At 35.2% G+C, this 16,624-nt stretch overlaps 1 protein-coding gene across 1 annotated transcript in view; it reads left to right on the top strand.

Moving 5' to 3' along the window:
- KIAA0825 (KIAA0825 ortholog) overlaps window positions 1-16,624 on the top strand; it is a 523,375-nt gene that overhangs the window by 143,426 nt on the left and 363,325 nt on the right. The window contains exons 12-13 of the mRNA XM_030927226.1: window positions 2,242-2,424; window positions 11,735-11,845. Of these exons, the coding sequence (XP_030783086.1) occupies window positions 2,242-2,424; window positions 11,735-11,845 (294 nt within the window). The remainder of the gene's footprint in view (window positions 1-2,241; window positions 2,425-11,734; window positions 11,846-16,624) is intronic.

The following is a 16,624-nucleotide window of genomic DNA, read 5'->3' on the forward strand; positions in this document are numbered from 1 at the left end:
CATTTGATTTTGAACTTCTAGGCAACCAGGGGATTTTAGTTGTTTTTTGTTAAGCCTTTAAATATAGAAGCTTATCTTCATTAAGAAAACCTAATTATTTTCTTCCTAATATATTATAATTATTTTTTCCTTTTATTTTCACTATTTGTTACTAACAGCCAGTTCAACAAAATGTGAAATCATAGAAAATGAGGAGCAACAGTCACTGAGTATTAAATAAGACTGAATTATAGTACAATTTTACTGAGTTATCTAGGCAATGAATATATGAATTGTGCTTACATCACTACAATGGTCTTATATGTATATGAAGAAAAGGCTTTTGTTTTGTAAATATTCTGTATAATGTGATTCAGACCTTTTAGGCAGAATAATCTTTTTTCAGATATATTTTAGGAGGAACCTACGGACATGGGAGTCTTTTTTTTTTTTGGGCAGGAGGAATCATTTCCTGATCATGTTCTTATAAAGCATGCTGCAATTTGAAGGGCATTTAGGTCCTGCTGCAGTGTTTCATAAATATGGTGTTTTGCACAGGCTGTTTTGAATTACTGACTAGACTTTTTTAAAAAATTGAACTAAGAATAGATGGAAAGTTCCTTTTGAAAGCAAAGAATAACTTCGTTCTTTTCCTTATGTAGCATAAATCACTTTTGATTATGAAATGGCAAGTCATTATGTGAAATCAGCTTTACTGTTAGCTCATGAAATAAGTAGAAATGGGTAGTATATTTAATTAATTAACTGTAGAATAGAGACTTTTGGTTTTTATTTTCTGAGTGGTTGCATAAAAATGCCATGCAATGTTAGAATTATTGCTTCTAGTTTTTGTAAGTAAAATATATAAATATTTTTATTTGACTGGTTACTCCTAAACCACCATTATTATGGAAATCAGATTGTGTATGTGTGTTTCTACTTATATATTGGATTAGAAATTGTTTATCTAGCAATTAGAAAAAGCATATACAAACTAAAATTAAACCTTTATAAAGGCCATTATTTATTCTTTTAGTATTCCAGTAGCTTTCAAATGTCACATAACTAAGCCATATATATGATTTACATATGTATCATATATTATTAATATGTAATATTTATTATATAATAAATTTGAATCCAAAATGTCATTTTAAAAGATCCTCAAACTTGTATTTTTCTTATCACTTCAAAATTTTCATCTTCTGTTTCTTCAACCCTGAATTTAAAAGAAGAAGAAACTAACTTAGGTCTGTTCAATTTAGTTATATGCCAAAATAATAATTAAAGAGATCTTTGGGTCCCTATTAAAACTCAAGAAAAAGGCCGGGCGCGGTGGCTCAAACCTGTAATCCCAGCAGTTTGGGAGGCCGAGACGGGCGGATCACGAAATCAGGAGATCGAGACCATCCTGGCTAACCTGGTGAAACCCCGTCTCTACTAAAAAATACAAAAAAAACTAGCTGGGCGAGGTGGCGGGCGCCTGTAGATCCAGCTACTCGGGAGGCTGAGGCAGGAGAATGGTGTAAACCCGGGAGGCGGAGCTTACAGTGAGCTGAGATCCGGCCACTACACTCCAGCCTGGGCGACAGAGCAAGACTCCGTCTCAAAAAAATAAATAAAAAATAAAAAAATAAAAACTCAAGAAAGATGGAAACAAAGAAATAAGTCTATGAATAAGATAAATAATACAGTATATTTTCCACAAATTTATTTAATATTAAACATTTCCGAAACTATAGGCTTCTCGATTTGAGCTTCGTTTGTCATTTCTTCTTATCTCCCGCTTGCTGGGAGAACGTGCTACCAATCTTGTAATTGTTTTTTGACAGCTTGCTCATGAGTGAGGAGAATTGTTCTGCCATGAAATTTTAACCTATCATACATACATATGGAAAATAGCAAATTTTTCTTTTCATCTTGCTTTTCTTTGGCTCAGTGTAATTGCCGGGATGATCTCTTGAGTTTCTTGAACAGAATCCTAATAATGTAAAATAAACATTTTTTAAAAGCACTCCTAAAACGCTATTACAGAGCTCACCATCCCTAAAGATAATGGTATTGTGGGCCATCTAACACCTAGAAACTCAAAGAGTATCTATCTTTGATACTTTCTATTTGGTTTAGATCTCTGAAGCTCTGGTATCTAACTGAATTCTTCTATTCTTACATATGCTTAGTACAAGAGATATGAATTAAAGTGCCTACCAAGCAGAAACATTGTTTTGTTTAACATGATTTTCTCTTCTTTCTTTCCAACAGACTTGATGTCACAACAATTTTGATATGCACTGAGAACATGTTATGGTCAGTTTGTACATCTGTACAGAAACTTTTGAGTCCTCATCAGCATACAGATGATAAAATTTTTAAAATTCATACCCATTGTAATAATCTGTTTACAACATTAGTCATTTTGACTTCACCATTAACAGAATTGTATAAGTAAGTATCAAATGTATTTTCCTTTTAGCTATTATGATATATAATAATGTGATTAGCAAGTTATTTCCATAACACTTACTGAATTATGTGAAGTTATAAGTAGAAATCTTTTGAAGTGCATTTTTGATACTGTGAACTGGGCCATTTTATAAAACTAACACCAACCGACAGAGTTTCATAATTCTCAATGCAATTCAGTGCCCGAAAATGTGTTATGTCTCTATTGGATGGCCTGGTTATCACAGTGATTTTTTGATACTTTATGAAAAAGAAAACTATATTTGAGATATACCTCAGCTAGCAATGGCAAATGGAAATAGAAATAATAATTACATTTTTAAAATGTGGAAATATTTTACTTAGCTCAACAAATAAGATTTAGAAAAATCTAGAAATGTGGAATTACTTTTGATTTCTGGTTAATGCAGTTCAAATCTGTAATGTTATAGAGGAGGTTAGAATATGTCTTATCATAAAACATTAATACCATTGTTTAAATCCTCCTCCAAAATTGTCACTTTTATTTTTTAACTAAATAATTATATCTTCATGGGTAGTAAAAATTTCACATATCTATTTCTAAGGCTAAATCAGGTCAAGTGTTTCTTTGCATAACATTCTGGTAAAAGCGATATACAAATCTTAATTTTTAATAAATTTTGACACATTTGTATTAGATATTCTAAAAGAATTAACAGCTTTTATTTCGGCTTCGCCTACTCTGACTTTCAATAAACCCATTGTTTACAGAGTGTTCCTTCTAGCAACACAGGTTGACAGCTACTTTTAGAAATGGAGAATTCTTTCAGAAAGGGGAAGAAACAGTGAGATAAATCACCATACGGTTGATATTATGTACAGAATGGTTCATAATCATAAAAAGCTCAAGTCTGAAGCCCATAATAAATCCTAGGAAACTAAACTGATTTACCATAGATGAAAAAATTGCTATGCTCTCAGTTCAATGGGTCATTTCATCTAAGAGGAAGGCCCTGTGAAAATCGGGAACAAAGTTGACAAATTTCATGGATTGGTCATGGTGAGCAATATTGAATTTCATGCTTTGTCACAGATGAATTGATAAATTTTAGCCCCCCAATGCATTTGTAAAACAAATAAATTATTACCAAAGATTGCATATTTTAATAATAATGTAACATACATTCATTATTGTTAACCTATGGCTTTTTGATACATTTTTAACAACTATGCAAGTACTCAAATCTCTATGATTTGTGCATTAGATATTGCACTGTAACCTCATTCAGCAAATTTAAATTGCTAATTTCAACCAGGATTACAGAACATTTTACGCTAAGCACTGCCTCTGGTTTTTCTTAATATAAAACATAGATAGCTATATTACTTTGAAGCATGAACAAAAATCTGGATATACTTTAATTCTTTTAAAATCTTTCTCAGTTCAAAAAATTTCAAAGGTTTTATCCATTTATGTTTACTTAAATGTCATGATTGTTTTCCTAGACTAGACATCTAATCTTTGAAATATACTTTGTTTTGTACTGACAAATGAAGTCTACAGGCCAGCATGTTCTTCGCCAATTAGGGAAATATATATTTGTGTGTTGCAAGAACTCTATTGACTTATTGGGCTTTTCTACACATCCAAGATATGAATCCATCATACTATTAGCATATTAGAAAAAAATTGTGAATCTCACATTAAAAAATTAAACCACATTCTTTGAGGAATTGGTAAAAAGTAGCAATCAGATGTTAATAGTATTGAATTTTTATAAACCCTAACCCTAACCCTAACCCTAACCCTGCCTAACCCTAACCCTAACCCATGCTACCTGACATTTGTCACTCTACGTGATATGCCCTTTTAGAAGGTGACTGCCTTTATTTCAAGTAGTTCTGACAGATGAACTGAATGTGTTTTCCTTTCTGAACTTAGCGTAGGACCACGAAATCCCTGGACAGGAATACATGATTTTAAAGTCTTTTCAGGAAGAAGGAAACCTGTTTGCAAAAATATGTGTTCTTTTTTAACTCGCCTTTATAGATTTCTGTTAGAATGTTGTAAAAGGAGTACTTCAGCTTTGTTCTCCAGGGAAAGGAACATGCTGAAACAGAAAATATTCACCATGTATTTTCCAAAGTGCTTATCACTTATATTTCTTTCGTAAAGGCAGTTAAATTGCAGGCCCGAAGCATATTCACATACATGTTCATACACATCCCCACCTGGTGATTTCATATGTTGCATTTTGGATGCGTAGACTTCAGTTTTAGTTCATGTGTAGCAGGTTAAAAATTAATTACTAGAATTTTTGGGTAAATGCAATTCAGTTTCAATTCAACAAATGTTGTTGCCTCTCTAGCCCCTATGATTAAAGATAAAGGATACAACAATGAGCCAGATGTAATATCTGCCACAAGTAATTTAAGAAAAGCTGATGATGTTTTTTATTTTAAATTAAAATAATATTGTCCTCCCTAAATCTATAATAAAAGGTAGAATTAGATAATGAATTTCATATGTATATCTCATGTCTATATCTATATTTATCCAAATGTTTTGATGTGTTATATCAAAACTCCTAATAGTGGAAACTTTTTGAAAGCTGGCTATTTCAACATTCAATAAGATGGAAGTGTGGGATTTCAATACAACTGCCAACAAGCCATGCAAAAGAAAGGGTCATCAGAAATATACCCAAAGGTAGATCACTAGGCCAAGGAATAGCAGCCTCATCTTGGGGTCCATTTGTTGTCACTCATAGGGCTTTTTTAGTCACCAAATTCCAATGCTCTGTCTATAGTTCTGTTTCAAACTAATGTTAGGGCTTTCGAGGTTATGGCCTTCCCCTTTGTTTAAAAAGAAACTATTTCACTGTCTCTCAGAAAATAAAATAGGCCTTTGCTTTTCCTACCTCAGGAATGACTGGCACACCTTGGAAAATAGGCAGGTCCTCAAGTTAAGCATAGAATATGCTTATGTGAAATGTTGAGCATATGGTCATATGGCCCAACAATGAAAGTATTATGTCCACACAAACATTTGTGTAGGAGTGTTCAAAATGTTATGTCTGTACAAAAATTTATGTAGCAGAATTTTTCAAAATAACACAATGAGAAAGCAGCCAAATGTCCATCAACTAGTGAATGGATACATAAAATGTAGCATATCCATACAGTGGGATATTATTCTGCAATAAAGAGGAATAAAGTGCTGATATGTGCTGCCACAGGGATGAACCTCAAAAACATGCTAAGTGAAAAAAGCCAGACACAAGAGCCCACATATTGTTTGATTCTGTTTATTAGAAATGTCCAGAATAGGCATATCCGTAGAGACAGAGAGTAGATCAGTGGTTACCAGAAGGTGAGGGGAGGAGGGAATGGGGAGTAACTGCTAATGGATACAGAGTTTCGTTTGGGAATAAAATATTCTAAAATTAGATACTGATGAAGGTTATGCAGCTGCATAGTATAACCATCTATATAGTATATATATAGTATAAACCATCTAATTGTATACTTTAAATGGGTAAATCTTGTGGTACATGAATTATACATCTCAATAAAGTTGTGAAAATGAATATAGATGGAATGGAAATTTAAACATACTTAAAATGATTTTTTTTTAAAAGGTATCTGGCAGAATGCAAAATTTTCCAGAAAGTGAAGTTTCTTGTCTTAGTCATTTTGTTTAGGTTCAATGACTCCCTTTATCCACCTTCCTGTCAACATTATTTTAAAAGGGAAATCTCATTTTTAAAAAAACACAAAATTAAACAGCTTTATGTGTCATGCTAATAAGGTTAAAATACTCCAAAAGAGCCGGTCATTAAATTTAGAGAGGGCTGCTCCCAGAATATTCGACTGGCTGACTCCTGGTGTACCCCGAGGTCCAGTCTTTCTCTCTCTCCACCTCCTGTCCTGTTCTCAACCTGCCCTTTGGCTGTCTACCACCCACAATTGCTCTTCACAGATGGCCCTTAAAACTCATCCTCCTTTTAACTAAGCAAGGTCTGGTAATACCTTTTATTCTTTCTTTCTTTTGCCATGTATTTACCATGTATCTACTATGGACCAGTTATTCTCTAACCTCCAATTATCATTTGCTAACCTCAAAGAGTTATTTTCATCATGAGAAATTCAAGGCACTTAAATGTCACTTAATGACATTTAGGCAACAACTTATAGTCTCGGGTATAATGCCGGTTTTTGAAAGCGAAGCAGTGACTTAGAATTCTGTTTAAAATCTTGAATTCAGTATTCATAGGTAGTTGTCTGTGATTCTAGGGCCATCAGAAAGGTTCACATGTCCTCAGTTATCTCAAGCTTTCCAGGGCTATCTTAGTTATTCAGTTTCATATTAATTCTGCCTTGTCTAAGGTTGTGGTCTTCTCTTGGTATGATTTATTGAACGCCTCCAGTGGCCCAGGCACCATGGCAGGCACAGATGACTCAAGAAATCTAACCTGACCCTCCACTCGCGTAGAGCTTACATCCTTGGGCTACCTTAATTCAGTCATGGAGGTTTATTCCATTAACATCATGTTATGAGACCTGTTTCTTCTGGGAGGGCAGCCAAAACAACATGACACAAGAGAAGCATAAAACCCAGCTAACTCTTTTTAGCTCATCAGTTGTTCTCACTTTTGATGTGCATTGGTTTTTATATCCTTTCAGCATCTGGCTAAATAAGCCCAAAGACCTGATCAGTTTTGTTAAAGAAAAAAGGAATGCTGGCAACATAGGTGTAGATCAGAGAACCCAGAGAGAGTGAATCTAGGACAAAGTGCTGGTGTGGTCAGCACAGAGGCAGTATAATGCTAAGGCAAGGAAGGGGCATGGCTAGTTGGGGCTGGAGGAAGGGCAAAGGCAAGGAATTTTCCCAAAATCACCCTTTTCCCCTTAAGTAAAGTCATCTTTACAGTGTGTCAGTTGGGAATGTGAAGAAATGTACCTGCTTCAAACTTATGACATTTAGTTTTAAGAAAGTATTTAAATTTGCTGTATCAAAATTCTCTTACGTCTTGTGAAAAATATAATTCTATGGCTCATACAATTGTATTTTACTCTCCACTATGAATTATTTAGAGCATCCTCTCTTTTAACTGTATACCAAAACATCATTAGAGGTTATCTAATAGCTAGCTCATAATTTCATTCTCCCATTGAGGCTTGTGGGCCAATTTTCACCCTGTTATACTCTCTAGAATAATGAAACTAATTTGGGATCTTGCTGTGGAATTAAATGCTCATACAGATCTCACTCCCTTTGAGACCATAAACATCTGCCATAATATCTCTTATAGCCAAATAACCTTACTATAGCCAGTATGACTGAGAAACTGTCAGTGGAGTAAAAGAGTTTAGGTACTGGCAGAAACGCTCAGATAAATACCATATTGCCAATGGTTTGTCATCTAAGAAATTTGTGTACTAAATAACCATGCCATTATTTTTAGATCCTCCTTTATTTTGTCTAGTTGTGAGAATAAAACTGCAGCTAGGCAACCACTTAGACTATCAGGAATTTCATGTCAGTTTTGAAATGGCCATAGACTTTTTTAAGGACAACTTCTAACTATTGTTATCTTATAATGATATCTTACTTACATTGAGCACTTATTGTATACAAGGCACTTTGCTAAATGCTTTAAATACATTATTCCACTTAATGTTCACACTGACGCTGAGGTGATTTACTATTTTAATCCCCATTTTACAAATGAGAAAATTAAGGCTAAATATACTGCCACCAGCATTGCCTGTTAATAAAAGCATATTCAGGATATAAGCCCAGGCTCTCTGGCTCCGGTTCCTGCATGTGCCCATATGCTACCTCTATATAACCTTCGATGACCTTACCCTTAGGGTATGGAGCAGATAAAAAAGTAAATGGAAAGGGATTGGAGGTAGAGTTAAATCCTATAAAGAAAGAAACCAAAATTAGAGCATAGAGAGGGGATAAGGTTGTGAAAGGGGATATATTTTAGAAAGGGTAGTCAGAGAAGACTTAGTAGAGAAGCTTCAGAGGTAGAGCAATCTATGGAGCTACCTGAACATGACAGAGAAGTCATCTAGGTAAGGTATTCATTCTTAGAGAAATGAGGTAACCCTCAGACAACTAGACAAATAGAGGTTTTATGCAAAGAGATCAAGGAAGTGTGAGGGAAAGTAGGCATAGGCTATGAAAAAGGCTACAAGGATATGTAGTATCTTTGTCCACATTCTCCAATCCCTCTTGCTCTCTCCTCAAGACTTCCATATCTTGTCCCATCCTTTTCTCTGAGTCTTTCTCTTCCTTTGAGGCTGTCTTTCTCTCCAGGCCACTTGCTGCATCTCCTGTCACATTGTACCAGCACCCTCCTTTTCCTAGCTCTCTTGCAGTGGCATGGTCCTCCTCATACCCTCACTTTCTTGGGCTCTATCCAGACTCTGGTACACTTTTAGAGAATATCACCCACCTCTCGTTTTATACCTTTTGACAATTCCACTCTTTGCCAAATCTTGGGTGACTCCTTTTTTCATCCTTCCCCACTTGGGTCAAGCCCCTGATCCTTGCCCCATCTGTTTGTTAGCAGATAGCCTTGTTCCTGTGCTTCTCTAAGAAAATCCACACCATCCATGAATGCACTTTAACTTCTCATTTCTGTTCTTAATAATTATTCTCCCCACTCACCTCTACATCCTTTGATTACTCTCTGATCAATATGTCTATTTTCCCAATTAGAGTAAATCTTTTTACCTGACCTCTTGATTGCATTTACCTCCTACTCATGGCCTTTTAAATATTCTTTCTATCTTGTCTTGTGGCTCCTTCCCCCAAACATGTCCTGTATTAAAAAATGTTCCTCCATTACTATTATGTTTCCCCCCCAAAACTAGTTTTCATTCATTGTCTACTTTTATACCTACCACTCACTCAGTGCACTGCAATTGGACTTCTACCCTCAGCATGCTAAGCTAGCAACATGGGCAGGGTCTCCGTACACTCCCGATTGCTAACTCCAGTGGATTCGGTCATTTTCTCTTCTCTTGGCTTCTCTAACACCACTTTCTCCCGTGTCTTGGCCTACTTCTCTGATTATTCCTTCTTGGTTTTGCTTGAATGTTTTTTTTTTCTGGCCTAGTCCTTTAAGTGTGGGTATGTTCCAGAGTTTTATCTTTGATCATCTTTACATCTTACGTTCCTTTTTTTTTTTTTTTTTTTTGGTGGGGGATGGGGTGAGGGGGTGTGAATTCATCCATTGCTATGGCTATACCATTATGTTGATGACTTCCACATTGGTATCTTCAAACCAGACAGCTCTTGTATGTGCTGTATCAGTAAATCCAAATTACTATTCGATGCCTTGGATGTACTTCAGATGTCTGTAGCCCCTTAACATATCTAAAACTAAGTAAAATACTTGAAATGTATCCTAGGCTTCTTCGTTTTCCTTAATTTTCTCCTTCTATCTTCCCATTCATGCCATCACCAACTCCATGTCATTAGGAGATGAATATTGTTTATTCTATGAATTTAACAAGTTTTATATTTGTCTCCTACTTACTATCTCCTGTCTCTTACCTTGGTTCAGTGTCTTATCCTCTCTGACCTGTCTACTACAATATCGCCTTCATTATCTCCTCCCTCCTGCCTGACTCTTTCCAATCTGCTACCCTCACTACTGCTAAAGTGATTTTTCTAGGATGTAAAACTGCTAGTGTTAATCCCATGCCATAAACTCTTCAATGATTCTTTATTGCCAGTACTAAGTCCAAACTCCTTAGAAAAACATATCCTGGTACCTGGTCTGGCTTCTGCCTACTTCTCTAGCTCACATAGTGGAATACATGGGATGGAAATATTACAGCCTGACTTCGAAGCCTATTTAAGGAATTTCTGTTTTGATCTGAGATTTACTGAGAAAAAAAAAGCCTTTTAAAGAAGAGATGATATATTAAAGTCTAAAAAACATCCAAGTCTATTTAATTAGAAGATGTTCTATTTAGCAAGACAATCAGGGGGAAAGAAGGATCAAATTTGAAAAAAACGTGAAGATACAAGAAGCAAGATGTGGAAGTGAAAAGATAAAGCTGGATTTTCAAAATGGAATTCTGTTCTGGATATCAAAAGACACTATTGCTCCTATACTGTATATAAAGAGAAGTGGTACCACCTCAAAAATTCCATTTCTAGAGCATTCTCAGTCATTACTCTTAACCCTGTGTAGGAAAATATAATCTCCTGTTGTTATACATTTTTTACTAGCCAAGTTATCTGCTAAAGATTTTATGTAACACATTCTTTTCTATTGTGTCAAGATTTAGAGTTGAATTTGAGCCAGCCTAGAAAAATGTTGCAGTAACTGTTGATAGTTGTACATCAGATATTCGGGTTGCATTGTTTTAATTTTGAAATTATAATTATGTATTTTACAATTCAATTCTTCTTTATAAACCCTCTCTAGACCCTTAGGAGTATACAAAATTAATTATAAATTCTAATTAATTATTTAATACTTATAAATCACTTTAAAGATTAAAAAGAGGTACCATGATGCTAAAATTTTTACATTAGTGAAGCAAACACTGGCGTTTATTGGATCCAGGTTGAAGAAGATAACAATGGGACGTTAAAGTACTACTCATGGGAAACATAAGTAATATTCATTGTACTATTCTTTGTCCTTTTGTCATGACAAATTATATAACATGAGATTTTAAAAAAATAAATGATAATGGTATTGTTACACCTTCCCCAAGTGTAAGGATTGTTTTATAGAGGTTCATAAAAATTCTAAGTCTTAACTTGTGGTTTTTCATGGCTGTGCTGACTTGCCCACCTGGCCCCAAGTCACTATTAACATAAATCCCAAGCAGATGAAGTGGGGGCATTGTCCATTCTAGCACAATACCATTTTGTGTAAAAATCATTAACTGAGCCAGGCACAGTGACTCATGCCTGTAATCCCAGCACTTTGGGAGGCCGAGACAGGCGGATTGCCTGAGCTCAGGAGTTCAAGACCAACCTGGGCAACATGTTGAAACTCTGTCTCTACTAAAAAAAATTAGCCAGGTATGGCAGCATGTGCCTGTAACCCCAGCTACTTGGGAGGCTGAAGCAGGAGAATTGCTTGACCCTGGGAGGCAGAGGTTGCAGTGAGCTGGAATTGCGCCACTACACTCCAGACTGGGTAACAGAGCAAGACTCCGTCTCCAAAGAAAGAAACAAACAAAAAAAAAATCAGTAACTGAATCCTAAGTAAACGTCAACAGTTATTTCAGTGGTCATAGTTAATGTTTCCTGTGTATTCTAAACTAATTATTTGTATTTCCCTAGGACTTTTCAGCATGGCCTGGATGAGTCTACTTCAGATTCCTTAAAATCATGTTTTAAGCAACCATTATATTGGGTTTCTTGCATATCACATTTCTACCCTTCTTTACTGAGGTGAGAGCCTCTAAATGCCATACTATCTGTAATTCTATGATTCCTTTTAAAATTTAATAGAAATTTTTATCTGTGGATATAAATTAACTTATATCTTACAAAAAGAACTTACAATTTTTCACAATTGGCAGGTAAGTAAAGAGTATTATTTCTCTTTTCTTAGCTCAAGAATCAAAGGCATAGGCCTCATAATTATTCTACTAGCTTATAGCTTTAATGATGTAATGGAAAACTGTAAAATTTTGGAATTTAGTTTTATTTTAAAATTTGTCTTTCTTGATATATGACTGGAGATTTGACAGTTCTCAAGCTAATTATCAAACCATAGACATGTAACTAACTCAGAGCCTTAGGTAGAAGTTGAGAGAGAAGTAACTTTTTAAATTATGAGTAGGATCTTTCACTGTTATTATTTAATTAACAGCACTTAAAAACAAGAAAAATCATTTAAAGTATGAAATGTGCTGGCAGAGTAATCTGATGGCATTTTGTGGCATTATGTGAAATGGCAGTTTGATTTCTTGCTAAATATAACATTGGAAATTACCTTTCCTTGGTATCCGAGAATAAAAATATCATGTACAGCTAAAGGAGATATTGTTAATCCCCATACATTCTTGATTCATCTTGGAAATACACTATCAGCTATTTTACCATCTAAGCTGACTATCTCTCTCTTGAGGAACAAGATTGTCATCCATAAATAGAAGGTGTGAAAACCTCATATGCAAAAGTTTCCATACACACAACAAACTTACACTGTTTGCCTAATGTGTGCCTATTTCCATACGGGTAATGAAAAATCTAACATTAATGAGACATAGACCCCATCTTCAAGGACCTCCATGTATTGTTATTACTTCATTTACATATAAAACTTTGTCTACATTTCTGATTAATTCCTTATGATTGAGTCCTAGAAATGGAATAGTCTCAATGCTCTGTCATCTTGTGTGTAAATATATCTTGCCATCTTGCACATAAATATATTTTATTTCATTAGGAATTAAACAGCCAACTCCTTAATACTCATTGTTGCAAAAGTAACAAATGACTGGATCTCTTACAGTGTGAGTCAAGCAAACAAGCTCTGTCATTTGATGAGTTCCTACGTTTATAAACATATCTGTTCTCTATGTTATTATCACATTTGCTTTAACCTATTTTACTGCCTGCTTTTATCTTATATCTGGAACCACTGGAGTTATTTTCTTTTAGTCATAACTCTGTAAGACTTCCACTTCCAAGCTTGCCCAGATCAACCCAGCTATAGTCCTGGAAATCAGCATGGAAATGGGCTTATCTTTCAAACACTAATTCTTATATTAACTTCTTTCTCTTTCTATATCTACAGCAAGCAAAAATGCACATTTCTTTTCTTTCTGTTCTGTTTAGCAACCGATTTCCACTATTGTCCTAACACGAAGACTAGGACATGGAGACAACTATTCAGCTCGTAGTGGAAATGAAATTTTATGCAAATTCATGAGGACAGTTTAGTAATACGTATTAAAAACTTAAAAAATATTTTTGCCCTTTTATCTAACGATTTTGTTTCTAGGAATCAACTATAAGCAATTAATCAGAGAGGTTGATAAAGTTTTATATATGAAGATATCCATTTATAAGAGAAAAAAATGGAAACAAATATTCTACATGGTAGCATTCAACAATTTAGTATGGGATAATGGCATAATAGACTATTGTGGAGTGATTAAAGGGCTGCGTTTTGAAAAATAATTATATGGGGAAATAATTGTAGTAGATAAGTTGGGGGAAAATTCAGGTTAGTAATTATGAAATTACCAAAGCCAACCCAGTTTTTAGAGTGATAAGTGTGTACCAGCCACAGTGCTCAGTGCTTTACATACATTATCTTTTTAAAACCTCACACTAGTTCTATAAGGTAAGTACTCAGGTGCTTCTTTTATGGAGAGCAAGGTGCTGTATAGGCAGCAATGCTCTGGAGAGAAGAAAATTGGAGGCCAGGCTCTGAACTTAGGCCTATTCTATTCTAAAGCTTAAGCTCTTGACAACCATACCCCCGCCTTTCAAAGGGAAGAGCAGTTCAGGGTGATGTTAACAGGTGTACATGAAAAATCATTCTACTGCACAAATAAGATTGTCAGTTATTAATTATGTAAGGTCTTTTTTGTGATTTAACTCTGTAGGGACTCTGACGTGCTAGTATGTAGTGTTTAGCTCTGCTATGGTCTGAACGTGTCCTCCAAAATTCATTTGTTGGAAATATAATCCCCAATGCAACTGTGTTGGGTGGTGGGGTCTAATGGAAGTTGCCTATATCATGTGGGTTTTTCTGTCTTAAATGGATTAATATTACCATAAAAAGGGCTTACAGGAATGGGTTCATTTTATCTTGCCCTTTTTCTGCCACATGAGGATGCAGCAAGATCGCCTCACCAGATGCTGGTGCCTTGATCTTGGACTTCCCTGCCTCCAGAACTGTGAGAAATAACTTTTTCTTCTTTGTAAATTACCCAGTCTGTGTTATTCTTTTATGGCAGCACAAAATGGACTAAGACAGTCTCAAAGGAATGATCTAGTATGCAGATTCCCCAAACTTGCTGGGCAAGAGAACTCTTGTTTTGCAGAGAATTAGCAATTATTGGAAGGTGGAACATCATTGGGAAGTGTTGAACTATGCTATACTATCATATTTAGAGCACAAAAAGAGTACATATAGAAAAATAAATATTAAAAGGATGTATAGTGGTGGGTTTATAGCTTTTATCTCTGGGTGGTAGGATTGCAACCAATTTTAATTTTCATCTACATAGTTGTCTATATTTTCCAAATTTTTTATAGTGATTATAATTTAATTTTATTAATTATGAATACTTTTTTTTTTTAGATGGAGTTTCACTCTGTCACCCAGGCTGGAGTCCTTGGCACGATCTTGGATCACTGCAACCTCTGCCTCCCAGGTTCAAGTGATTCTCCTGCCTCAGCCTCCCAAGTAGCTGGGATTACAGGCACGTGCCACCACGCCCAGCTAATTTTTTGTATTTTCAGTAGAGACGGGGTTTCACCATGTTGGCCAGGCTGGTCTTGAACTCCTGACCTCAAGCGATCCGCCCACCTTGGCCTCCCAAAGTGCTGGGATTACAGGCATGATCCACTGCGCCCAACTTGTGAAAACATTTTTTAAAAAGCAAAAAGAAAATCTATTTTCTTTGATTTCTCTTTTATTCACATGACTTAACCTGTAACCTCTATACAGATGATTTCCAGTTCTACATCTATAGCTCTGAGTGATTACCTATACCCCAACGGTATATGTCCAGCTGTTCTTATTTCTTGAACACCCGCTTTCTTTCAATACCATGTCTTCAGATGATCCTTCTTTCCCCTCTTTCCTTGTCCTTCATGCAGGGAGTCTTTTCTATTAGGAGTAACAGTGTTGCTACATGCTTCCAAAATAGAATCTTGATCATGATTTCCATGCTGAGCCTTTTCTTCCTCTAGTCCTAGTTTATTATTGTGTTCAGTTCATTCTTCTTCCAAACTTCTCTTAGAATCACCCTTTCTCTCCACCCCCTTATAACAACCTTAGTCCATTTTACTATTATTTAACATGTTTAAAAGACTGTTTTCATTATGTCTCTCTCTCATTCAGAAACCTGTAGTAGCTTCTGCTTCACCCACACTGTCACTCCTGGCTTACTTGTTGGAGAGTTTTCTGGCTTATTTCTTGGAGAGTTTTCTCTGCTCCAGTTAAGTCAGTCTCCTCTTGTGTCTTTAAGACTTAGTTATTCCATATTTTTGATATTTAATTTGTTGCTTATTCTCAGCTTCAGGCCTTTGTTTATGCAGTTTCCTTTCTTGGAATACCCTTGGTTCACTCCTTTGTCTTTCTAAATTCTCCATGCAAGGTATAGTAGGAGGACTCTCACTGATATCCCCCCTGCTCATTAGGTGTCATATTTTCAACTAAGTCCATATAATCTGCCTAGAAAGACATGATCCATGTGATTTGTAATCCAGTGTGCTCAGAGCACTGTACAATCAGAGGAACCCAGGACAGCAATAAAAGCACTTTTAAAATAACTAAAGTTATTGATTTGCATTTATCAGACATTACAATGGGGATTCCTAGACCACCATTATATGAACTTAAAAATCTCATCTTTCCATTAATTTCCCTCATCTGTATCAGCTGTTTATGTGAGTCTTTCACCCCCAAATTATCCTTCAAAACTCTATTCTTCACTTTAGCAACTAAAATGAACTGTTCAAGGAAATACAGGAATTGGATGATGACAAACAAAAAATGTATCAGGCCTATCTTTTGGTAAAGGGGAAGGCTGAGAGGAGAGGTGACTGAAATAGTTAATATCATGAAGGAAGTTAGTAAGTTATTCATCTATTTGCTTACTTATTTGTACCTGCACATTGTTTCAGAAAGAATTTAAGTCAGCATTTAGCAATATTAAATAAACTAAGATAATTAATTAAAAGTGGGTGAGAATGAAAGAAACAAAAAAGACATGAAATTCAGAATACAAATAGAGTTAAAAATGTAGTATGGACCATAAATTTGTCTATAATCTTACTAGAGAAAACTATGAAATGGGTAAAAACACAATTTTTCATGTTCTCCTAGAACCCTGGGAATGGAGTTTAGAAGAGTTTATTTTAGGGAAAATAAATATATTTTCAAAGCAGTGAGTAAAATGTACTATATTCATTGTCCCTAGCAGTGGTATAGGCTAACAATGTGAGTTGATTTAGAAAGGATAATCAGTTTCATACTAGATT

The sequence above is a fragment of the Rhinopithecus roxellana genome, chromosome 3 (genome assembly GCF_007565055.1).
Source record: "Rhinopithecus roxellana isolate Shanxi Qingling chromosome 3, ASM756505v1, whole genome shotgun sequence".
Classification (NCBI taxonomy): Eukaryota; Metazoa; Chordata; class Mammalia; order Primates; family Cercopithecidae; genus Rhinopithecus; species Rhinopithecus roxellana.